The sequence below is a fragment of the Lampris incognitus genome, chromosome 12 (genome assembly GCF_029633865.1).
Source record: "Lampris incognitus isolate fLamInc1 chromosome 12, fLamInc1.hap2, whole genome shotgun sequence".
Lineage (NCBI taxonomy): Eukaryota > Metazoa > Chordata > Actinopteri > Lampriformes > Lampridae > Lampris > Lampris incognitus.
Window position 1 is genome coordinate 49,283,832 of NC_079222.1, and position 26,212 is coordinate 49,310,043.

A 26,212-nucleotide genomic window follows, 5' to 3' on the forward strand; every position below is an offset into this window, starting at 1 on the left:
TTTCCCAAGTCCTTCTGAAATCCTTTTCCTGGTGATTTGACGTGGGTTTCTGCACTTTCCTTCATCACTTCCGCCACTCTGCGCCGACACTGTCAGTGAACCGTACGTGTGTGGTATTTACTATATATATATATATATATATATATATATATATATATATATATATATATATATATATATACACACACATATACACACACACACATATATATATATAAACCTGTATGGGTATGTGGAGGCGCCACTGGCCGATTCGTACCAAAAAATAAATAAATAAAAATCCTACGCATGCGCGGAAATTGGTCAAAGCAATTTACGGCAGTGTCTGGGGCTACATGTAGAATAATGTTACCGTTGTTTTCATTAATTATGAAATAGATTACAATTTTTTGCTTTTTCTTATCAAAATGTTGTCTTTGTTTTTATTAATTATGAAGTAGACGATCGCAAGTTTTTTTCTTATTATAAATACGCATTTTTCTTGTTTTTGTAAAGCATGTCTAATCTATGGGGTTACATCCAGAGCCCTGGAAAGAGAGAGTTGCGTCAATGAGGGGGGTCAGAACGCGAGAGGGTCACGTGGTTCACGGAGCCGCCGAATAGTTCCAAATGAACTGCTTAGCCGCGATTTCTGGTCACTACTAACCAATATTTTCAGATTTTTACATTTATATATAGATATAGATATATTCCAACGTGACACGTATTGTATGCGCACTGTTTGGAACTATCCGGGGCTCCCATGATCCGCCATTGCTGTGGCCCGTTGACGTCTACGGAGTTGAGTAACTCTCTATTTCTAGGGCTCTGGTTACATCCGTACCGGAAACCCGAATGGTTCTACGCATGCGCGATAATGCGGCCACTTCAACCGTACGTTGAAGCAGGCATTTTCGGTATATATTATCTTTGGTTTTCCTAGTTATGAGCTGTAAGATTCGAATTTTTCTTGATAAATAAATACAAATTCTTACTGTTCCCCCCTAAAGAACGTCTAATACATGGCGTTAATGAAATAAATTACATTTTCCTTATTGAACAATCACTTTTTCCTGTTTTGATGAAGAATGTCAAATATATGGAGTCAATTTCATCATCCATCAACAAAAAATGATGATAAAACGCTTACATTTGCTTGAATGGAGTACGTTTTAAAAAACTAAATTACTCTGACTATTCATTCAGTCATGAAAATTGAGTCATTGTGTATCATCCTAAATTTTAACCTAATATTGTGGCAGGATGAGGAAAAACACAGGAGACGAAGGCGAGTTCGCTGTTTATTCCTCAGCTCCAAAACCAAACTCCTAAACCACGCCCCCATCTCACAGCCCTGCTGGGTGAGAGGCATAGCCCTACTTTTTAAATTTATCACTTAAGTGGACCACTAGATTTTGGTAGTACTGTTAAAGTCACACTAAACAAGTTTATAAATAATAATAATAATACGGTAGTAATTGGTCTTGATGGCCTGGTCTTCATCATCGCTGCCCAAGACTAGGCCATCAAGACCAATTACTACCGGAGTAAAATCCGCCAAGATGGCACAGACCCAGCGTGCAGGATATGTGGTCAGTTCCAGGAAACCATTGACCATATGGTGGCAGGGTGCCCCGAGCTGGCCAAAACTGAATACCTACAAAGACACAACAAGGCCGCCACATACCTGCACCGGGACATCTGCAAAGAATTCTACACCAACACAAAAGACACATGGTACGAGCACGAGCTCCAAACAGTAACAGAAGAAGACCACATCACAATCTTATGGGACATGCCAGTACAGACAGACCGTGAGATGAAGGCCAACAGACCAGACATCATCATCAAGAACAAAAAAGAAAAAAGCTGCCTCCTCATCCACATGTCCATCCCGACTGAAAGGAGTACCTCAGTAAAAGTAACTGGGAAACTGTTGAAATACATATAAAGACCTGGAAATCCAGACTGAACGAATGTGGGGAATGAAAACCACAACAATACCAGTAGTGGTAGGAGCCCTGGGACTTGTAAAAAAAAGGGGGAGAGAGAAATACACCCAACGGATCCCGGGTAACATCACAATACAAGAACTACAGAAGATGGCACCACTTGGAACGTCTCATATCCTAAGAAAGGCACCATCCATCACATAGACTTCTCCCTCATTCTGACCCCAGGCCCAAGGAATGGACCCGCCCGCTTATTATGCTGTATTATGGCATGAAGCTCAAGGACATTTGTATAACAATAATAATAATTACAGAGTACTTTTCTAAAACAATGCCACAAAGTGATTCACAAAACAATAAAATAAAACCACCCATCCATCCATTATCTGAGCCATTTATCCTGCTCTCAAGGCAAAAACAAGACATGTTTCTCAAGCTATGTTGCACTTATCAACATAAAGTCTGACTTCATTTGAAACTTTCCTCAACCGATTTCTGTCTTTAGGTAACACACATACACACACACACACACACACACAGGGGAGAGAGTTAGCTGTGATAGAAGAAACTGACCTAAACAGCAAGATGAAGGAAGACCTCTTTGCAATTAACTTTTCGTGTAGACTCGTACAAATACCATGCAGATAAAGGAATAATCTTTGAACCTATCACAAAGACACTCCTTTATTTTTGCCATGTACAATTATACAACAAATTCAATGTGGTGCATGTGTCAAGAATGAGACAACATACGTAGACCCTCTGCATAAAATAAGACAAAAATAGTATCACCAGGATCTGTTGACAAGAATAGACTTACAGCATTTGAGTTGCACCATGAATATATACAGAAATAAGCAAAAAGAAAATATATTTATATGTTGTATACGCAGCTATCGATGTAAATATTAGGTACATGTGTCGGGTAACGGTCATGCTAATGCCACACTGGCAAGAAAAAGATTCCTTTTAACGATACACAAGTTTATTTATGACCCTCTTGAGCCGAAATTAAGGAACGTGGCATTAACCTTAAGGCCTTGTTCATCAACACAACTTGAAAAGAAAGTCTCCAAGTCCTCCTGATGCTGAAAGGTGAATAAAAAAAATCACCCTTCGCTTCGATAGATTCTCCCTCCATGAAGCAATGAGCCTGTTTCTGGTGCCTCTGATGCTATTGTGATGTCCAGTACCGGGGGTATTGTGGCACTCCGTCAGAACACATCTCTTCTCTTCCTCTGACAGCACAGCTAGCTAGCTGCATGTACTGCCTGCTGGGGCCAGCGTAGAACAGTCTGTTGTCTGTTTTAAGAGGGGGGAAAAAGCATGGCTGAGAAGGTTGCTGTTGTATACTCCTATTTCTACTTGAGTATAACTTCAAATAAAGAGGCAGGAGACGGAGGAGTATTTTATGTGGTCAGATGTATTCTAATAAATGTATTTCTAGTTTTTCCCCTTATCCCACCTGATTAACCCACTGGCATATGGCCGGAACTCTTGTGGAATAACTCCCCTGGCTCACGTTTCCACAGGAAGGAGATAGTTGTTACACCAGCTTCCTTCAAACTCGTGTCGGCTGCTCTCGCTAGTTTACACGCTGAAGCCTCCTCGCATGGATTGCATCACCTTCAGGCCGCGAAGGAGGCGTAGGGAGAATGTTTTCAGTTGCTTGGCTGCAGGCGCCCGGATGGGCCAGAGGGGTCGCTGGAGAACGACGAGTCCCCGAACACTACACCTATCTACACCCACTATCCCTCGGGTAAGGGTGGCCTAATGAAGGCCTGACCCCGTGGACGCTCCGGCCGTGACCGGTTACGGCGAGTCTGGGATACGAACCTCCCAGCCACATGACAAGCGGGTTGCAAGAACGGCGGTTTATTCTGCTCGGCCATCAGAGCGGCCGGTCAGATGTATTCTTGTCGAAACCCCAGAATCCGCATAACCATAACATACAAGATATACAAGGGAAGCGTGAGGTATCTCAGAAGGGACAAACCATGTACCTTTATAATTACTTTTAACAAATTAACATGTGTTAATTACCAAAACTTGTTTTGACAATATATAACTTTTGCCTGAACTAGAGAAAGAGGGTAGACTACCTCATTTCCCAGACTGAACCCTGGGGATTATTATGCCCCAATGCTGTCGGTTAGTTTCTATACTACTATACTACTATCCGGAGGTCGTCTGTCTCTACTGGGGTAAGTATGACCTGTGGGTAAGTCAGTCACTGTGTCTCTGGGTGGGGCCTGTATGGGTCCTGGTCTGGGCAAAGTGATGCCTGGCGTAGGCACCTCAGCAGGCGTAGGGGTGTCTAGAACTGTATCCATTTCGGACACTGGCGTCTGGGGATCTTCTGGTGATGGAGGTGGTTCCTGGTAGGCCTCCAGCTCTGGATAAAAGGATAATGGCTGAGGTGAGTCAACGCAGGAACCAGAAGCATGGAGTAGTTGATCAATGTATCTTCTCCAGACTAGATGACTACTGGTTTCTACTGGGTAAGACACTGGACCAATTTTTGCTAAAACTGTCGCTGGTGTCCACTTTTATATCTTGCTTTTGTTTAAAAGCTCATGCAGTGGCTTCAGCTTATTGGCTAGGTTAGGCATGAACTTTGCATAGTATGCCAGCAGGCCAAGGAATGATCTCAGTTGACTCACATTCTTCGGGGATGGTGCATCCACACTAGCCTTCACCTTTGACGGTGCCTTTTGGAGTCCGTTACTGTCAGTTACGTGGCCGAGGTATTCAACAGAAGATTTGAAAAACTCACGTTTATTCTTCCTTACTCTCAGACCATAATCCCCCAATCCATCCACATTCCTTAAGTGGGACTCCTCATCTGGACCTGTGATAAGGAGGTCATCCAGATAGCACTGGACCCCTGGTAGCCCACTCAGAATTTGATCCATTGCTCTTTGGAACAGTGCAGGAGCAGAAATAATCCCAAAAGGGAGCCTATGGCACCTGTACAGCCCTTTGTGTGTCACTATGGTCAACAGTTCCTGTGACTCTGGATCCACATGCATCTGCAGATATGCCTGACATAAGTCTATCTTACTAAACTTCTGTCCTCCAGACAAACCTGAAAAGAGGTCATCGATGAGGGATAAAGGATACTGTTCTGCAGTCAAGACAGGGTTCATAGTGCCTTTAAAATCACCACAGATCCTTAGAGACCCGTCCTTTTTCATGACTGGCACAATTGGTGTAGCCCATTCACTTGTTCTCACTGGCTCCAATACTCCACTCTTCACTAATTTGTCTAATTCTGCCTCTACCTTGGGTCTGATGGCATATGGGACAGGTCTAGCTTTTAGACACTTTGGTGTGCTTCCTGGACTGACTGTCAGTTTAACTGTAATGACTTTCATGCTGCCGAGTTCTCCATCAAAAACCTTGGAGTGTCTCTGTCATTAACCAGGAACACATCCTGCCAGTTCAGTCTGAGTTCTTCCAGCCATCTGCGGCCTTGCAGAACTGGACAGTTTTAAAGGAGCTCAATCAGGAGTCGTGACAACGTTCTCTTTCGGCTACACAACGTGCACCATTTATTCCTTCACCATAACAACAACAACCAAAAACCCGCGCAGCGGAAGTGTATCACTGTAAACAGCTTCGGACGTGGTGAAGCAGCTTGGATCCTCTGCATCTCCCCAAGCCTATGTAAAACTACTGGACTCCGCTTACGGCGTTGTGGAGGATGGAGAGGAGATCTTCGCGAAGTTCCTGAACACCAATCAAAATCCAGGTGAGAAAGCATCCGAGTACCTGCAACGGCTGCAGGTGCTCCTGACCACTGCAGTGAAGCGGAACGGGATAAAACAAAAAGACTCAAACCGTCAGCTCCTCAAGCAATTCAAGCGCGGCTGCTGGAACCACACTCTCATCATGAAGCTGGAGCCGAAATCTGACAAAGCCCTTGACTTCGCAGAGCTGCTGCTAGAGCTGCGAACCGAAGAGGACAGGAGAGCCACAAAAATGGACCGCACGCATCTCCATTTCGGGACCTCCAAGCTGAAGCCCACGGCTAATGTGCAAGCTGTGTCCGGCATCGACCCATTCACCAATCGAAATGATGGCGTCCTACAGGCATATATCTCCGAGACAGAGAGCCTGAGAAAACAGGTTGCAGAGCTGCAGACGCAGCTGCATATGCCCCACAAGTTGGATGTGAGATGGCAGATAAAAAATAATTCAGGGGTGAGTTGGATGACGTGGTGGAGAGGGGACCCAAGGAGGAGAAAGTGGTGATTGGAGCGGACTTCAATGGACATGTTGGTGAAGGGAACAGAAGTGATGGGCAGGTATGGTGCCATGGAGAAGAATGTGGAAGGACAGATGGTGGTGGATTTTGCGAAAAGGATGGAAATGACTGTGGTGAATACATAGTTCAAGAAGAGGGAGGAACACATGGTGATGTATAAAAGTGGAGGAAAGTGCACACAGGTGGACTTTATCTTATGTAGGGGGCACAATCTGAAAGAGACTGGAGACTGCAAGGTGGTGACAGAGGAGAACGTAGCTAGGCAGCATCGGATGGTGGTCTGTAGGATGACTTTGGAGACCAAGAAGAGGAAGAGAGTGAAGGCAGAGCCAAGGATCAAATGGTGGAAGTTGAAGAAGGGAGACTGATGTGTGGAGTTCACGGTGGCACTTACACAGGCACTGACTGGATGGTAGTGAGGAGTTGCCAGATGGCTGGGCAACCGCTACAGAAATAGTGAGGGAGACAGCTAGGAAGATACTTGGTGTGTCATCAGGACAGAGGAAGGAAGACAAGGAGACTTGGTGGTAGACTGAGGAAGTACAGCAAAGTATACAGAGAAAGAGGTTGGCAAGAAGAAGTGGCATTGTCAAAGAGATGAAGAAAGTAGACAGGAGTACAAGGAGATGCAGCTTAAAGTGAAGAGAGAGGTGGTGAAGGTAAAGGAAAAGGCGTATGCTGAGTTTTATGACAGGTTAGAAACTAAGGAAGGAGGAAAGGACTTGTACTGATTGGCTAGACAGGGACCGAGCTGGGAAAGATGTGCAGCAAGTTAGGGGGATCAAGGATAGAGATGGAAATGTGCTGACAAGCGAGGAGAGTGTGCTAAGAAGGTGGAAGGAGTACTTTGAGGAGCTGATGAATGAAGAAAATGAGAGAGAGAGAAGGTCGGATGATGTGGGGATGGTGAATCAGGAAGTGTGGTGGATTAGCAAGGAGGAAGTGAGGGCAGCTATGAAGAGGATGAAGAGTGGAAAGGCAGTTGGTCCTGATGACATACCTGTGGAGGCATGGAGGTGTTTAGGAGAGATGGCAGTGGGGTTTTTAACTAGATTGTTTAACACAATCTTGGAAAGTGAGAGGATGCCTGAGGAGTGGAGAAGAAGCATACTGGTACCGATTTACAAGATCAAGGGTGATGTGCAGAACTGTAGCAACTACAGAGGTATAAAGTTGATCAGCCACAGCATGACGTCATGGGCAAGAGTAGTGGAAGGTAGGTTAAGAGGAGAGGTGATGATTAGCGAGCAATGGTGTGGTTTCATGCCATGAAAGAGGACTATATATCGTCACCTTCTTAAAATAATAGCCTAAGTCATATTTTCATAACCTTTTTGTGTGAAATGATTAAGAAATATCATATATTCTATAGTTGTTTCAGTTTATTCTGGGGGTTTTTTTTATTTCTGATTTTTCCCTTTTTTTCTCCCAATTTAGTTGCCAATCGATCCCTGTTTTAGTTCAAACCCCCACCCTCGTACTGCATGCGTTCGCCAACTGCATCTCTCCGGCCGGCAGTCTCGAAGGAGACGCCTCTCCACTTTCGTGACAAGGCGACTCCAGGCCGAACCACTGCTTTTTCCGACACACCCAGAGACGCATTCACGTGACGAACACAAGCCGACTCCGCCCTCCTCCCGAAGGCAGCATTGCCAATTATTGCTGCTTCATCGGGTGCGAACCCCGGTCCCCAGTGGGCAACTGCATCGACACAAATGACTTAGGCCATTATTTTAAGAAGGTGACGATGTGATGTTTGCTTTGAGAATGTTGATGGAGAAGTATAGAGGAGGCCAGAAGGAGTTGCATTGTGTCTTTGTGGATTTAGAGAAAGCTTATGACAGAGTGCCGAGAGAGGAGGTGTGGTATTGTATGAGGAAGTCTGGAGTGGCAGAGAAGTATGTAGGAGTGGTGCAGGATATGTATGAGGGAGGTGTGACAGTGGTGAGGTGTGTGGTTGGAATGACAGATGGGTTCAAGGTGGAGGTGGGAGTACATCAAGGATCGGCTCTGAGCCCTTTCTTGTTTGCAATGGTGATGGGCAGGTTGACGGACGAGATCAGGCAGGAGTCTCCGTGGACTATGATGTTTGTGGATGACATTGTGATCTGTAGTGAGAGTAAGGTGAAGGTGGAGGAGACCCTGGAGAGGTGGAGGTATGCACTGGAGAGAAGAGGAATGAAAGTCAGTAGGAGCAAGACGGCATACATATGTGTGAACGAGAGGAAGGACAGTGGAATGGTGAGGATACAAGAAGTAGAGCAGAAGAAGGCATATGAGTTTAAATACTTGGGGTCAACTGTCCAAAGTAAGGGGGAGTACAGGAGAGGTGAAGAAGAGAGTGCAGGCAGGGTGGAGAGGGTGGAGAAGAGTGTTAGGAGTGATTTGCGACAGAAGGCAAGAGTTAAAGGGAAGGTTTACAAGATGATAGTGAGACCAGCTATGTTATATGGTTTGGAGACGTTGGCACTGATGAAAACACAGGAGGTGGAGCTGAAGGTGATGGAGTTGGGGAAGTTAAAGTTTTCATTGGGAGTGACAAAGAGGGACAGGATTAGGAACGACTATGTTATATTTGGTTTGGCCACCAATCAGGACAGGGACAGACTACAATGGACAGTTAAGTCTGCAGAGGAAATCATTGTTGCCAACCTGCCCTCCAGTCAGGACTTACACGTGTCCAGACTCAGGAAACAGGCAGGCAACATGACTGCAGATCCATCACCCCCTGTTCCAACTCCTCCCCTGTGGGAGGTGCTACAGAGCACTTTACCCCAGAACAAGCAGATATAAAAACACAGTTTCTTTATGTGGGCTGTCATTCAAATCAACGCTTAACACTGTGAAATAGAGAGTCCCGGTGGTGTAGTGGTCTACTCCATTGCCTACCAACACAGGGATCGCCGGTTCGCATCCCCGTGTTGCCTCCGGTGTGGTCGGGCGTCCCTACAAACACAATTGGCCGTGTCTGTGGGTGGGAAGCCGGGAATGGGTATGTGTCCTGATCGCTGCACTAGCGCCTCCTCTGGTTGGTCGGGGAGCCTTTTCGGGGGGGAGGGGGAATTGGGGGGGAATAGTGTGATCCTCCCACGTGCTACCCTTATAAACAATACAGTGACTACAGGTACCCCCACCCTTATAAACAATACAGTGAATGCAGGTACCCCCACCCTTATAAACAATACAGTGGCTGTAGGTACCCCCACCCTTATAAACAATACAGTGACTACAGGTGTCCCCACCCTTATAAACAATACAGTGACTACAGGTGTCCCCACCCTTATAAACAATACAGTGACTGCAGGTGTCCCCACCCTTATAAACAATACAGTGACTACAGGTGTCCCCACCCTTATAAACAATACAGTGACTGCAGGTGTCCCCACCCTTATAAACAATACAGTGGCTGTAGGTACCCCCACCCTTATAAACAATACAGTGACTGCAGGTGTCCCCACCCTTATAAACAATACAGTGGCTGTAGGTACCCCCACCCTTACAAACAATACAGTGACTGCAGGTGTCCCCACCCTTATAAACAATACAGTGACTGCAGGTGTCCCCACCCTTATAAACAATACAGTGGCTGTAGGTACCCCCACCCTTATAAACAATACAGTGACTACAGGTACCCCCACCCTTATAAACAATACAGTGAATGCAGGTGTCCCCACCCTTATAAACAATACAGTGGCTGCAGGTGTCCCCACCCTTATAAACAATACAGTGGCTGCAGGTACCCCCACCCTTATAAACAATACAGTGACTGCAGGTACCCCCACCCTTATAAACAATACAGTGGCTGCAGGTGTCCCCACCCTTATAAACAATACAGTGGCTGCAGGTACCCCCACCCTTATAAACAATACAGTGGCATAACGACCCAAAGCAACGATTGGTTTCATGTGCAAATAGGTGTGACCATTAACTAGCGTTGCAATGACCATGTGTACACGTGTTCACAGAGGATTGGGGAGATTATAAGGGTGGGGGTACCTGCAGTCAGTTGAGACTGAAGATGTCACTTAGATGAGTGATGAAACGTTTCTGTCAATAGACGTTGTGTCCAGATGAACTGATGCAACTTTCTGTGATATTTCTGATATGTTTTTCATGGATGAAGAGATCAATTAATTGAATGCATGGAAAAAAGTGTGAAAATTCAACTTGGCTTGCAGACCTACATTATGACTCGAGTGCCTGTCAATGGAGGAATGTTGAAAAACATTGATTATTGAATGAATGAAGGATACGAGACACGGTATTACGGGCTACTCCCATCCCTTAATTTTTAATTTTTTTGCTAAGTGTCTTACAGACTTGTACAGTTCTGTAATGGTACTCAACAATGCACCGGTCAGGACAGTACACTCTTAAATATGGAGACATGTTGGACTATAAGATGTTGTGGAAACAAATCATTCACAGGGAAGCTTTCGAAACATATTTAGGAGGGACTCGGACAGGGAGCAGACTTGATTAAGAAAATAGTGCCATAATCCCAATTAATCATTCTCACCATCAAAGTTCACTCATTCATTTATTATCCAAACCACGTATGCTTAGTCAGGGTGGTGGGGATGCTGGAGCCTATCCCAGCAGCCATTGGGCGGCAGGTGGGGAGACACCCTGGACAGGCCGCCGGGCCGTCACGGGGCCGAATAGTGTGAGAGAGAGAGAGCAGCTGAGAACTCTGGCCTGCTCAGCCTCTCCTAAAGGCTGGGTAGGCCACAGCTCAGAACACACGGCCTTTCATCAGGCAGTGCAGGCCACAAGGGCAATTACGGCCTACACTGCCCGGCGAGAGGCTGTGTAGGCCGTAATTCTCAGCTACACTCGCACATCCATCCGTCCATCCGTCCATCCATCCATCCATCCATCCATCCATCCATCCGTCCATCCATCCATCCGTCCATCCATCCGTCCATCCGTTATCCGAGCCGCTTATCCTGCTCTCAGGGTCACGGGGATGCTGGATCCTATCCCAGCCCTCATTGGGCCGCAGGCAGGGAGACACCCTGGACAGGCCGCCAAGCCATAACACAAGGCCGACACACACAACCACACACACACACACACACACACACACACACACACACACACACACACACACACACACACACACACACACACACACACACACACACACACCTAGGGACAATTTAGTACGGTCGGGTCACCTGACCTACATGTCTTTGGACTGTGGGAGGAAACCGGAGCCCCCGGAGGAAACCCACACAGACACGGGACGACCCCCAAGGTTGGACTACCCCGGGGCTCGAACCCAGAACCTTCTTGCTGTGAGGCGACTGCGCTAACCACTGCGCCACCGTGTCGCCTTCACATGTCAAGTCCACTGCAAAGTAGTACCAGAGGGCTTTACAATTACTATCACACTCTCCAAATAATAATAATAATAATAGTAATGATAATAATAATAATGATAATAATGATAGTAATGGAGTCAATGTACTATCCTGAGGCTCTCAGTTAGACTGAGGAAAAACTCATCGACATTTTGCTTTGTTTTTGAAAAGATGGAAACATATTGGGTATGAAAGCTTCCATAACATAAGCAGACACTTGTGTATTGTCCGTAGTCAGGACGGGGGACGGGTTCGTGTTATTCGAGTTACGTGACCTCCAACGTGGTTTCACGTCCTAAAAAAACCCCCCTATGTAGGCGAACGAGTCGTCGAAGGCACAACGCTGAAATACGAAGTAAGAACCGAAACTGTTGTTTTTTCTCCTTCTGCTCCTCTGTTGAAGTTTGTAGTCGTATTGTATTGCGTGTGTATGCGTGTGTATGCGTGTGATTTTAAACGGGAGATATTCCGGGCTCCCGTCTTTGTTCTCGGATCACACAGCGGGGGGAGACTGAACGCCTCTCTCCTCCGTGCAGCTGCAGGATCCGCTCGCTCCCCCCCCCCCACCCTCCCCCCGCGCGCCTCGGCGCAGGCGCAGTCGGCTCCTCTGCGCCGCTCCACTGTTTGCATTGTGTCTGAACTGCCGGCGAGGCTTTTTTTTTTTTTTCCAAATATCATCATAAGCAGCACCGCGGCGGCAATGTCGGGCAGGTCGGTCCGGGCGGAGACCCGCAGCAGGGCGAAAGATGACATCAAGCGGGTCATGGCCGCTATTGAGAAAGTACGAAAATGGTAAGAGAGCCGTGGGGGGGGAGGGAGAGGGAGAGAGAGAGAGAGAGGGAGAGAGAGAGAGAGGAAAAACAACCTTCGTTACCTAACACGAGAAAGGCTGGCTTGTTGGGGGAGGAGAGGGAGACCAGCGACGGGCTGAGTTCGGGCGTGTTGGACGGGCTGTTCGGGGGAGACGTCCCCGCGGCTCAGGAGCGTGGCGGCGGCGGCGTGTCGCCGTCGTCCCGGCGCTGGGTGGAAATGGAGAACTCGCTCGGCTCCTCTCTCCTCTCTCTCTCTCTCTCTCTCCAAGGGTTGAACCCAGAAGCCATTATGAAGCGGTCACATGAAGCCGCGTCCCTTCCTTCCCCCTCCGGCCGCCGCCGCCGCTCTTGCGCCCCGCTCAGCGCCCCGCTCAGCGCCGTCGTAAGGCGGCCCAATAACTCCCGTCCCGGACCGGGAGCTGACGACGGCGCCGCCGAGCCCGAGCGGGTTCAAGCGGAGCGCTGCGAGTTGACCTCTGGGCGAGCGGAGAGCGTGCGCGGTGGGGGGTTGGGAGAGGGAAGTGGGGTGAAGTCGCGCGCGGCCGAGCGCACGATGACTCAGTTTTAAGCGTTACAATGTATCTCCCGCTGCGAAACCGCATCCATGGCAACGCCGGTTTAAACGCGTGCGTTGCGGCGTCGTCGTTATCGTTGTTATTAAACGATACACAAAACGCGACGCGGTCCGTGCGGTCGATCAGCCGCCTCGCTCCTCGCCCGTGCAACGCGCTATACCCCCTGAATTTGGGGCGGGTTGTTGTGCGGGGACTTTCTCTCGGGGCACTTTTGTGCATTTTTGAACCGGTTGGGGGGGGGGGGAGGGGGGGCACGGATGTGTTTCAGTTTTGGGAGTCGGGCTCTTGGAAGGGTCTTAACGATGAGGTGAAATTGTGCGAGTTTCAGAAAATCGGCAACACTTTATATCAAGGGGCAGCTAGTCACCATTAATTAGCATGCTCATTAGCATGCAAGTTAGCAACATATTGGCTCTCAATTGGTCGTTATTAAGTACGTATTAATGCCTTATTCTGCATGGCCTTATTATACAACCCGTGAGCCATTAACTATGAGTTTTCCCTCTATAGCCTCAGAAGTATTGCTTATTCGTAGTAAGTATACAACAACTTACTATCAATACGCAGTAATTAGGGGGTTATGTAGGGTGAACTCTTAGTTAATGGCCTAGTAATGGTAGAATATGGTCATTCAGAATACGTTGTTATTATTAAGTGGTTTGTAATGACTAATAAAGGCCCAATATGCCACTAATATACATACATGCTAATAAGTAGCTAGTTAATGGTGAATATGTGTACCCTAATATGAAGTGTTACCAGGAAATCTTTAAAAATGTAACATAATTAAGGATTACAATTTAGTGTAAATTACTTGTTCTTCCTTTTGTAACTGATACTCCAGGTTAACGTGAGGACTGTATAGGATAGGCAACAATAAGCCTTGGGCTTCAGCCTATTCCTTTATCGGTCACTGGTTGATTGAGTTTCGTTGTGTGAAATGGACTGGTGTAAATTATGTACGATGATATTTTTAAATTTTTTTTCCTATCTGTCGCATATGAACACAAATGTACCACCGAAATAAGTCACTCATTCGCTTTAAAATCATTCATTCACTTTAAAATCATTCATTCACTTTACAGAAACATAACACTCCACGTCGCCTCGCGTTATGCTGGATGACAGTAGATGAATCAGCCCATTCTTACACCAAAGCTGAACCTTTCACAGCCCCCGAACTGCCGGGCCGCTGTTATGGAGCAGTTCTTTCATGGCGTTAAATCACACAACTTTGTTTATCACTTTCATTTTAATCAGCTATGCCGTTTGATTTACTGCGGTTTGTGATCCATTGCAACGCCTTCTCAATACAGGGAGAAGAAATGGGTGACTGTCGGTGACACGTCCCTTCGCATCTACAAGTGGGTCCCGGTGACAGAACCCAAATCGGATGACGTAAGTTCAGCGTCCTTGGTGCGACTGGCTTTGAACTCTGTAATAAACGTTGTCGCAAATGTTAATGCACGCCTAAATGTCTTCAACGTGTGATTTTAATGAATTGCACAACATGGAGAGAAGAAGCTCATTGGCTGGTGTGGTGTAGCCCTATGGTTAAAAGTTCCAGGGGGGGGGGCAGTCTTATCCAGAGAGGGCCGGTGTGGGTGACGGTTTTTGGTCCAACCAAGCAATTACCCGCCTGTGTCTGCTAATCAAGTTCCTCAGCAAAGACTCTACTGGTTGATTAGTGAGATCAGGTGTGTAACTGCTTGGTTGGAACAAAAAACCTTCAGCCATACTGGCCCTTTCTGGATAAGGTTGCCCACCCACCCCCCCCCCCCGGATTGTGCCGAATGAACCACACAGGTGTGCACATGTTCTAATCCTGTAGAACACACTTTCTAGCTTAGCCATTACCAGCTTATCTCCATGTGCTTCTTTCTTTGTGTTTTATTCTCACTTTTTTTTTAATCCTTACATTCTTGCTTTGTAGACTAATGGCGTTTCTTTTATTCCTCTGTTTTAGAAGAGCAAAAATAAGAAGAAGGCAAAAGATGAGAAGTATGGCTCTGAGGTAACCACTCCAGAAAACAGTTCATCTCCAGGGATGATGGACATGCATGGTGCGTATGCCCCTCTTGGTATTTGCGTGTATCCTCTTGTTTTACATCGTCAGTAATTTGCCTGTCATCACTTGGCGTGTTTCTGCATATCATTTATTGATTTGGCCATTAAGTGGCTAAAGGTGGTCTGATGTTTATGTAGTGGAGACCAAAAAATAGAGATGCACTCATCCACCTTTTTTTTGGTTCTGATCCGATTCTGATACCAGAATTTGGCTATTTATTTACTTATTTGCCTTTATTTAAATTCGAAATATCATTGAGGGCTGGCCTTCATTTACAACGACGCCAAGTTGCAATAAAAAATGACTTAAAAAGATACAAAATTATAAAAGATACCAGATAAAACAAAACAATCAATTAAAACAAGTATATAAATACAGTTAATAAAAGGTACAAGATATAAGATACAAAAACAAAAAAAACCAAACCAATGAAAACACAAACACAAGCTGAATGGTTTGTAATCATAAATTTAAATTGACCAAAGCGTACTAAAGTATTGATTTTTAGCGTGCATTGTAAAGACTACCAGGTGGTCGGAGAATGGAAACCAAAAGCAGATCTTCCAAGCTCAGTACAAACTCGAGGGCCTTGCAGTGAAAGCCAGTCATTAGACCAAGTTTGAAGTGGTCCAGTGGGCCAAACTACCATAGATGTGATATAAGATGACAGCTTATCAATATGGGCCTTGTAGATAAACAAATAAATATGCCTATCACGTCTCTCAGACAGATAAGACCACCCAACTTTATCATACTGGATGCAATAATGAGTGCTATAAATCACCAGTAATAAACCTAAGGGAGGAATGATAAACAGCATCCAAGGGTTTAAGAGTAGAGGCAGAGGCATGCCTATAAATCACATCACCATAATCCATAACAGAGAGAAACACAGCTTTAACATTCCTTTTCCTACAAAGCATAGGAAAGTTAGTTCTATCTCTATACAGAAAACCAATTGTTTGTCGTAATTTGTTGACAAGATTCTTTATATGAGATTTTTGTGAATTTGTCACCAATACAAATACAAAGTATTTATATTCTGTAACTCTCAATATTGGATCCTTGTACAGTGGAGATATGAAAGTATTTGCTACGATTACCTCTAGCCCTAGAGAATAATGTAACCTTAGTTTTATGTGCATTCAATACAAGTTTAAGATCATTAAGTGCAGCTTCAAGAACATCAAAGGAATGTTGTAGGTTCTCCACAGCTAGCTGAGCAAAGTCGGCAGTACAGTATAATATTGTATCATCCACATATAAATGTGCATGGCAGATAGTTAAAGATGAAAAAAATATTATTAATATACATTTTTAAAAAGAACTGGACCCAGAATTGAACCTTGGGGAACACCCTTAGTTATCAGTAAAACTCCGAACGAACAGTTCCTGAGTTCACTGACTGCCGTCGATCAGATAGATAATTCAGGAACCATGCATATATGCACCTGAACTAAAACCAACATTACTTAAACTATGTAAAAGCAATGAATGCTCACCAGTGTCAAATGCCTTGGGAAGGTCCACAAAGATGGCAGCACATTGTTTTTTTCTCACCCAAGGCACTGACAATTTCACTCACAACCAAAGTGATGGCAGATATAGCGCCGTGAAGGCCTGAACCCGAACTGATTTGGATACAGAGTTTGTGGCGAGAAATTCCTTAAGTTGACAATTTACAAGTGACTCTAGAATTTTACCTGAACAGGACAATTTGGATATTGGTTTATAGTTATTTGAATCACCCCCCCTCCACCCTTACGCAGGGGGATGACATGAGCAGTTTTCCAGACTCTGAAAACTACACCAGTACAAATAAAAAGATTACAAATATGAGTTGTTTGCTCAGCGATTAGTGGAGCAGAAAGACGAAGAAAAAAGGCATCCAAAAATTTGTCTTCACCGGTAGATTTCTTGGGGTCAATGGTTTGAAGAGCCTCAATAACTTTGGAGTAGGTACATCATCATTATTAATAAAAAGATGGTCAATGTTAGTAGGACGAGGGAATCCACCATCCTCGTCCTCAAAAATATGACCAAGTAATATAATATAATATAATATAATAAGCAATCATCAAACTTGACATAAGTGGGTCATATTTTTGAGGACAGAGCAGAATTACTTAGAATCAGATTTTACCACCTGCCGATACCGATACCAGAGTTTTGTTGTTGATGGTGGTGGTGGTGGTGGTGGTGGTATTATGTGTAAGGTTACACGAGGCTGCAGTAAACCACACAGCACTCCTTATTAAAAGAGCAAAAGAATATACGTAAATGCATTAAATTTAAAATTATTCCAAAGCAATTTATTTGAACTGCAGTTTAATTAGGCTTTTCATACAAACAAGTGTAGGAGTGCGAATTGCTATGGTAACTCTTTAATGAGTTAACTGACTTAAAGAGTCAGACTGTGCTTTTTTTCCTCTCCAAAAATAATAACAGCCTGTGATTCATTACAATTACTTTAGCTGTTTGGCTTTTAGTGTCCTTCCCTTTCTTCTGAACAGGTGCTTTTTTCTTACCGCCTTCTTAAATAACGACGCTTTTTCTTATCTAACAAATCAAAGCCTAAACGTTTTTGCAGTGCTGTGACAGTTTTGAGAAATTTAGTTGTGTCTGGACAATAATCAATTACTTTGACTTGTCAAAGGTTTCATCCAAAAAGACATAAATTTCCTCCAAGTGTATATTTCACTGGCTGGTCGCCGGCAATCTGTTACCGTGCCGTCCGAGACAGAACCGTACTCCATATTGTCACCCTCCTTCTCCTGGCTTTCGCTGAAAGGCGGGTCCACCTCCTCCTCCCCGTCACTCTGCACCTCCTGCCCGGATCGGCTGCAGCAGCTGCTGAGAAGGTTACACACATGCTGCAGCACCACCAACTCCACGCACACTGGGTCCCTCCGATACAGTTACTACGTCATCTACGGCCATTTTATTTTCCTCCATATTACTGTGGAGTTTAAGAAACTCTAGGTGTACATTTTGTGGTGTTTCAGTTGTTTTCCCAAGGCCATTGGCCTTGTAACCCCCCCTCCCCCGCTACTCCCCCGCTACTCCCCCGCTTCAGCCGCCTGGTCGGTGGCTTCTACATCCTTTGCTTCCTGCTCTCTATGCAGGCAAGTGAAGCGCTTGTGTCCCACGTCCCTGCACTCAAAACACTTCATACTACCTGAACCTATATAGTATGATTTTGGCTACTACTACTACTACTACTACTACTACTACTACTACTACTACTTCCGGCTGCTCCCGTTAGGGGTCGCCACAGCGGATCATCCGTTCCCATTTCTTCCTGTGTTCTGCATCTTCCTCTGTCACACCAGCCACCTGCAGGTCCTCCCTCACCACATCCATAAACCTCCTCTTTGGCCTTCCTCTTCTCCTCTTCCCTGGCAGCTCCATATTCAGCATCCTTCTCCCAATATACCCAGCATCTCTCCTCCACACATGTCCAAACCATCTCAACCTTGTCTCTCTTGCTTTGTCTCCAAACCGTCCAACCTGACCTGTCCCTCTAATATACTAGTTCCTAATCCTGTCCTTCTTCATCACTCCCAATGAAAATCTTATCATCTTCATCTCTGCCACCTCCAGCTCCTCCTCCTGTCTTTTCATCAGTGCCACTGTCTCCAAACCATATAACATAGCTGGTCTCACCACCATCTTGTAAACCTTCCCTTTAACTCTTGCTGGTACCCTTCTGTCACAAATCACTCCTGATACTCTTCTCCACCCACTCCACCCTGCCTGCACTCTCTTCTTCACCTCTCTCCTGCACTCCCCGTTACTTTGGACAGTTGACCCCAAGTATTTAAACTCATATGCCTTCGTCACCTCCCCTCCTTGCATCCTGACCATTCCACTGTCCTCCCTCTCATTCACACATAGGTATTCCGTCTTATATAGTAAAATATAAGAAGCCACAATATCGTTCCATCCATATAATAGAAGCCACAATCTAGTAACATCTTTTAATTGCTCCAGTGTAATATATAGTACAATTTTGGCTATGGGCTTAAAATTGCATAATTACATATCTCATCTCATCTCATCTCATCGCATCTCACCTCATTTCCTCATCAGCCGCTTCTCCGGGGTCGGGTCATGGTGCCATCAAGCTAAGTAGGGCACTCCAGGCGTCCCTCTCCCCAGCAACACCCTCCATCTCCTCCTGGGGGATCCCAAGACGTTCCCAGGCCAGATTGGACATGTAGTCCCTCCAGCAAGTTCTGGGTCTACCCCGGGGTCTGTTCCCAGTCGGATGTGCCTGGAAAACCTCCAAAGGAAGGCGTTCAGGGGGCATCCTAATCAGATGCCCGAACCACCTCAACTGGCTCCTTTCGACGCAAAGGAGCAGCGGCTCTACTCCGAGCTCCCTCCGGATCTCCGAGCTCCTCACCCTATCTCTAAGGCTGAGCCCAGACACCCTACGGAGGAAACTCATTTCAGCTTCTTGTGTCCGCGATCTCACCCTTTCGGTCACTACCCAAAACTCATGACCATAGGTGAGGGTTGGAACGAAGATGGACCGGTAAATTGAGAGTTTTGCCATCCAGCTCAGCTCCCTCTTCACCACAATGGTGTAGTACAACATCCACATTACTGCTGATGCTGCACCAATCTGCCTGTCAAACTCCTGCTCCATCCTACCCTCGCTCGTGAGCAAGACCCCGAGATACTTTAACTCCTTCGAGGCAACAACTCATCCCCAACCCAGAAGGAGCATTCCACCAATTTCCTGTCAAGAACCATGGGATTGTTACATATTTATAATTCATAAAAACATCAGATTATGGAGTCTGGATTGGTCTTGGATCGGTAACGTCAGTCCGATATTGGATGAGTGAATTACGTCGGCATCGGCACCCAATATCGGATCGGACCGGACCCAACTCTACCAAAAACATGTCAGTCATATTCAAAGAGCTTGTCTCCTGAAATAATGGTTGAATAGTTTTCTTCGGTATTGAAATATGATTTGTTATGCAATCTGTAAATCAGTACACAAACACTAAAGTCACCCATCTCTGTTTCCATGCTAGATGACAACAGCAATCAGAGTTCCATCGCCGATTCATCTCCAGTGAAACAGGAAAACAGTTGTAGCACCAGCCCTGCACCAGAGCCCGCTGTGGTGTCCCACCGTGACAACAATGAGGCCAAAAATGACCAGAGCCCTGACAGCAAGAGGGGTCAGACACACACACACACACACAGCATTAAATAATCTGATTGAGGTGAATGATGAAATTAAGGTGACGGTTTGATTAAAGTGTCTACGGGTGTTGCGTAATGCAACTTTACAAGACTCGTTGCATAATGTAATCAGTTGCGTACGGCCGTGCTTCCAACACTGTGTTCGAGACTTGTCAGAAAATGTCTCCATTTCTGTTTTTCCCCCCCTATCCAGAATTTGAGGATATTAAGCTCCTTCAATTTATTGTGCATAAATGTTGACTCAGTCTTGCTTCGGAAATGAGGCAGTTTACCGCCACTGTGAGAGGAGGCGACACACACCTGTATTGCCGAGGTGCTGGCTAATGGAGTTGGCGTCCGACATGCCGCTCGCCATGTTGTCCTTCGGCCGTCGTTTCGGGGTCACACGTTGGTAGCTGCAATTCTGGGGGCATCCCTACGTTGTTGGTTCATGCCCAAATCAGTCCTCCGAAAGAACTCTGATTAACATGTGTAAAAGGCACAGTAGGTCGAATGATTAGTCTGGCTCACATTATGCCTGTGTGGATTCAGACCTTGATTTGATTGACATGGTTTGATTCAGGTATTTACATGGCAGTTGTGATAATCAAGTTATTGCCTTAATCTGATGAAAATGTAAGTTTTAACTTGCATGTGAACTCGGAGCGTTAAATACCTCCCTGCCGTGACTTGGTTATAGTCTGGGGCAGTGGTTCTCCACCTTTTTGGGGTCCTGGACCCCCTGCGTATCTTTGATCTACCCTGAGGACCCCTCCACCTGATCTTGGGGGAGGGGGGTTGCAATTTGATAGAAACAGTAGAAACTGCATTTTAAATTGCATTACAGCATTTATTCACTCTTTGGGGCAAAAATAAGAGCTTTCAGTTGTAACTTAGATATAGTTAACAAAACCGAATATGTATTCAGTAACTTTCAGATATATGTAACAAGACAGAATATGTATTCAGTAACTTTCAGATATATGTAACAAAACAGAATATGTATTCAGTAACTTTCAGATATATGTAACAACAGAATTTTTATGCAGTAACTTTTAACAATGCAATGCAATAAATGACACCTGTGAAACAGATGTAATTAGAGAAAAAAGTCCCGTTACCCTTTATAGTTTTGGTAGATAAAGGTCTCAGTCACATTTGAGTAAAATAATCCTATTTCTATAAATGTCATAGGATCTTTTTTGTAAAGATATTTTATTTTCACGGACCCCTTGCAATTACACCACGGACCACTAGGGGTCCGCGGACCCCCGGTTGCGAAACACTGGTCTGGGGTAACTAGCTAGCTAGCTAGCTACATGTGACACACTAGCTCATCTGTGCGGGGGTAGCTAAGGCTGCATGAAGAGCTCTTTGCTCGTATTGTGGTGCGGCGCTGTTTGGCTCTGTCGTTGAGCTTGACAGCAGTTTTTATAAGACTGGCTATACTGAGCTGACTAAGGTGCTCAGGGTTTTGGGTACTTTATTGTTGCATAACACAACACTCGTGCACAACTTCACTTTGCGTCTTCTCTTCCTGGTACGCTGCTCTTCATCTTCTTCTTTACCCCAGCATCCGCCCTCACAGACCCTCTATTGCCCCCTAGTGGATAGCCCACTTTATTAAACTGGGGGGAAAAAAGGCATAAATTATGCATCAAAAATCATGTTTCTATACAAGTGTTAAGTAAAATTCTAATGAATTTATACAATACTGCTAAATGTTAGCAATACATATATGCTAGCTGGGTCCGCTAGCTGGCCTGCAGTGAATACGCGGACTGGTTTTCTGTTTCAGAAATTGCATCATTTAGGAAAAATGGTCTTAAAGATGTATTAATGTTGGGCACGCTTGATATTTTTCGTTGGTATCAGACAATGTCGGCCACATGCTCTCTGAAGTGGAAAACAAATAAGTGCCGTTTGAAATTATTATCCCAAATTCACCTGGATTACTGAGCGGGCATCAAGGTATTCTAAACTGAATGTCACAGGACGGCAGCGGATGTCGTGTATGTAGGAGTGGCGTTTCCGAGACATGGAGGGTGGGTATTTACCTGCAGCACTTCCTTATCCAAAGCCACTTACTAGCTGTCATGAAGTAAGATTGAGCCAATTTGTTGTGCAGATAATCTTGTTCGACACTTGTGAACCCAATTTGTCCCAAACAGATGATCACATTTGACAAAACTGAGGAATCTCTTTTGCATTTGAACCTGTGATGGCCCGGTGGCCTGCCCAGGGTGTCTCCCCGCCTACCGCCCAGTGACTGCTGGGATAGGCTCCAGCATCCCCGCGACCCTCAGTGGATAGTGGATGGATGGATGGATGGGACTGCCTAGATCAGTGTTTCTCAACCGGGGGTCCGCGGACCCCTAGTGGTCCGTGGTGTAATTGCAAGGGGTCCATGAAAATAAAATATCTTTAAAAAAAAGATCCTATGACATTTATAGAAATAGGATTATTTTACTCAAATGTGACTGAGACCTTTATCTACCTAAACTATAAAGGGTAACAGGACGTTTTTCTCTAATTACATCTGTTTCACAAGTGTAATTTATTGTATTTTAATAAGAGATCTCGCTCCCGTTTGCATTGTTAAAAGTTACTGCATAAAGATTCTGTTTTCTTACATATATCTGAAAGTTACTGAATACATATTCTGTTTTGTTACATATATCTGAAAGTTACTGAATACATATTCTGTTTTGTTACATATATCTGAAAGTTACTGCATAAGAATTCTGTTTTGTTAACTATATCTAAGTTACCACTGAAAGCTCTTACTTTTGCCCCAAAGAGTGAATAAATGCTATAATGCAATTTAAAATGCAGTTTCTACTGTTTCTATCAAATTGCAACCCCCCTCCCCCAAGATCAGGTGGAGGGGTCTTCAGGGTAGATCAAAAATACGCAGGGGGTCCAGGACCCCAAAAGGGTTGAGAACCACTGGACTAGATGACCTACCGCTGTACCTCAGATCAGCTGCAGGACAAACTTATACAGGACTTCAGCGGGACCCAAATCAACAACAGTTCCTTGGGTCCTGATGCCAAAGTGTCAGGTGTACAGTAATGGACGTTAGGGTTTGTAACTTAAGCGCTGTAGTGAGGCTGTGTAGCTTAGCCACAGCCTCCATAGTGTTAGATAAACTGATGAACTGGTCCAATAGGTTTTTGGTCCAGTGCCACATAAAGTGAATGTGAATAAGCCCACGGCTCAAACTAAGTACTGGGTTGCCGAGTTTGAACACAGACCAAACTAGTCCTGGACTAGCCGTAGCCCGGGATTTAACTCTTCACCATGTGAAAACTCCTTTATAGCTGACCTGCCATGTTAATTTCTCTGTTTCGCGGTCTCTTTGTTTGTCTCTGTTCCTTGCTCCTCTGTCATCCTTCTGTTCTTTCTTCCAGCCCACTGTTCTAAGCCTTTTCTGGTCATCAACATGGCACTCAGCTCTGTTATTTTCTAATTGCTTTTAATTTGTTCATTGATAAATTAGTATTTTGTTGTGTGCCACCACTCACATCGCTCTACTTTTGTCCGTCTATCAATTCGTCCAGCCAACCCATCATGCAGTTACTCTTTGACACCACACGGTGGCACCAAAGTGTCAAAAATGGAACCATTTCATCCAACCACATGAGTTATTGAGCCTTAAAATAAGAAGACCACTCTCTGCAGTACTGCTTCAGAATATGTCTCCACTTATAAACGTGTGTGTTGCTCTTCTAACATGTGCTGTATATTCCGCAGGTAAGAGCGCCCCCTCCTCAGAGACCTCAGAGAAAGCACCAAGTGCCAAGAGAGAAGGTCTGTCCTCAGGAGATAAAGACTCTTCAGACAGTAAAGCCACTCAGGTGGGGAGATTTACCTGTGTCTCGCACGAATACTAAACAAGCTTACGCTTTTGTGTTGTTGCCCAGTCGCCCACGCATCCCCATCATAGCCAGATCACCGTAGGTTACAGAACTTCCACCGTGCTTGCTGGAAGATGCTGCAGACTTTGGAGCCCTAAACCTGTCTTTCTGTAATATGCACTATATACACTTCTTCTCACCAGCCTCCCTTGTGGCTGACTTGACCCCTGCTGTTGTTGCTCACCATTTCATTGATTGTGACTCAACAAGATCTGTGTTGTGTTGCAATAATATAATAGCTTCTACATAGAACTGTAACTTAAGCCCTACTGTGTTTTTTTGGGGGAGGGGGGTTTCCCCCCTTTTCTCCCCAGTTGTGTCCGGTCACTCCTCCAAGTTGTCCCGCTCGGTGCTCCACCCCCTCTGCTGATCCGGGGAGGGCTGCAGACTACCACACGCCTCCTCCCATACATGTGGAGTCGCCGGCCGCTTCTTTTCACCTGACAGTGAGGCGTTTCACCGGGAGGACGTAGCGCGTGGGAGGATCACGCTATTCCCTCCAGTCGTCCGCCCCCCCCCCCCCCCCCCCGCCCCCCAAACAGGAGGCGCTAGTGCAGCGACCAGGACACATACCCGCATCCGGCTCCCCAGTCGTATCTGCGGGGACGCCCGACCAAGCCGGCAGCAACACAGGGATTCTATCTAGCGATCCCCGTGTTGGCAGGCAAGGGACTAGACCGCCGCCACGCCACCCGGACACCCGCCCGGCTGTTTGATAATCAATAATTGCTACGAGTTTTATATTCAGGAATTATACCCTCGCTCAGATAATGCAAATCATGTCTCATGCCTCTCTCACATGGTACACACATCTTGTCGCTTAGCGTACTATGTAAGACTCAGCGCACCCCCCTTCCAGCTGCAGCCATGTCGTGCTGCTCGATGCAGACTAACGAGATCTTCATCGTGTGTTTACGGACTAGTGCGTGGCTAGTCTGCTGCCCTGAAGTCAGGGCCCGCTGTGCACGTTCGGACTCGGTCGGTCGGGACAGACAGTGTGATTCAATCTCTTGTCTTTTATCTCCTTCCTCTGACAGGACCAGGAGGAGGAGGAGGAGGCCCCACCCAGCAAGAAAAGCAAACTGGAGTCTTCATCTCAGGACTTTGAGGAGAGTTAAATGTCCTGGGGTTGAGTCGTTTCTCTCCTCAGTCCTGTCTTTCCCTCCCTCTACATCTCCCTCTGTTAGCCCACGATTCTTTCGGGGGGTAATGGACGCACCGGCTCTGCTGTCTCTCCTCTGTCCTCCTTTAGTACCCTATACCTGTTAATACCAAAGAGAGAATGGACATCTCTCTTCCCCGCCTAATTTGGGATTCCCCAGTTTCCCCCCCCACCCTTTTGCTGTAACACTCCTCCTCTGCCGCGGAGGGAGAATGGATATTACCTCTATTCACAAATCCCCTCGGTGGTTCCTTACACAAATGCCAAGAGAAACCCTGAATCCAGGTCCCCCCCCCCCCCCCCCCCCCGTATGAGCGAGGGGTACCGCCGCCAGGCCAGAAGACAAACCCTGACCTGCATCTGTGACCAGAGAAACCACGCTGGGGGTTCGAGTCCGATGTGTACATCGGAGAGAGTAGGCCGAGGTTGATCCTAGACTCTGGTCTGAGACCCGCTTAAAAGTTTTTTCTCTCAGCGGTTCGGCTCAGGATACACGGAGGCTAATCTGGTCCTAGATCAGTAGTTACGGGGAACCTCTTCCTAACACCGCATCACTTCAATCCTCCAAAATTCGCCTCCTGTTAGACTAATGTTCTTTATTTGTTTAGAAATGTTTAGGGATTTTTTTTTTTTTTTTCCTCAGGAGGGTCAATGCACTGTTACGGTATATCACAATCGATCACAGATAGATTTGCTGCTGTAGTGGATGTGTCTTTTTTCTCTATCCATGGAAAGTTCTTCATTCACATGTTTTTTTGGACGAGTTAGTTCTGGTTTGTAGAGGAAGAAGCCGATGGTACCGGTAAAGCTAAGCTCTTGGATAAGTAGTGCAGAAAGGCATCGGTAGCGTAGGTCCTGAAGGTGTGCCTTGTGTTGCTATGATTAAACATATTTTGTAGGTCA

At 45.7% G+C, this 26,212-nt stretch overlaps 1 protein-coding gene across 1 annotated transcript; it reads left to right on the forward strand.

The window, feature by feature from the left end:
* The first annotated feature begins 12,241 nt into the window (after positions 1-12,241).
* On the forward strand, positions 12,242-25,605 carry bcl7a (BAF chromatin remodeling complex subunit BCL7A). Its single transcript, XM_056291062.1, has 6 exons — positions 12,242-12,359; positions 14,271-14,352; positions 14,921-15,017; positions 20,074-20,223; positions 23,984-24,087; positions 25,194-25,605. The coding sequence occupies exons 1-6, from the start codon at positions 12,268-12,270 to the stop codon at positions 25,263-25,265; spliced, it is 597 nt and encodes a 198-aa protein (XP_056147037.1). The 5' UTR covers positions 12,242-12,267; the 3' UTR covers positions 25,266-25,605.
* The last annotated feature ends 607 nt before the right edge of the window (positions 25,606-26,212 follow it).

Excerpts from the sequence above, each read along its gene's own strand:
- bcl7a (XM_056291062.1), top strand. The coding sequence starts at position 12,268 with ATGTCGGGCAGGTCGGTCCGGGCGGAGACCCGCAGCAGGGCGAAAGAT. Across the intron at positions 12,360-14,270 it reads ATTGAGAAAGTACGAAAATG|GGAGAAGAAATGGGTGACTG; the intron begins GTAAGAGAGCCG and ends TTCTCAATACAG. Across the intron at positions 24,088-25,193 it reads CAGACAGTAAAGCCACTCAG|GAGGAGGAGGAGGCCCCACC; the intron begins GTGGGGAGATTT and ends CAGGACCAGGAG.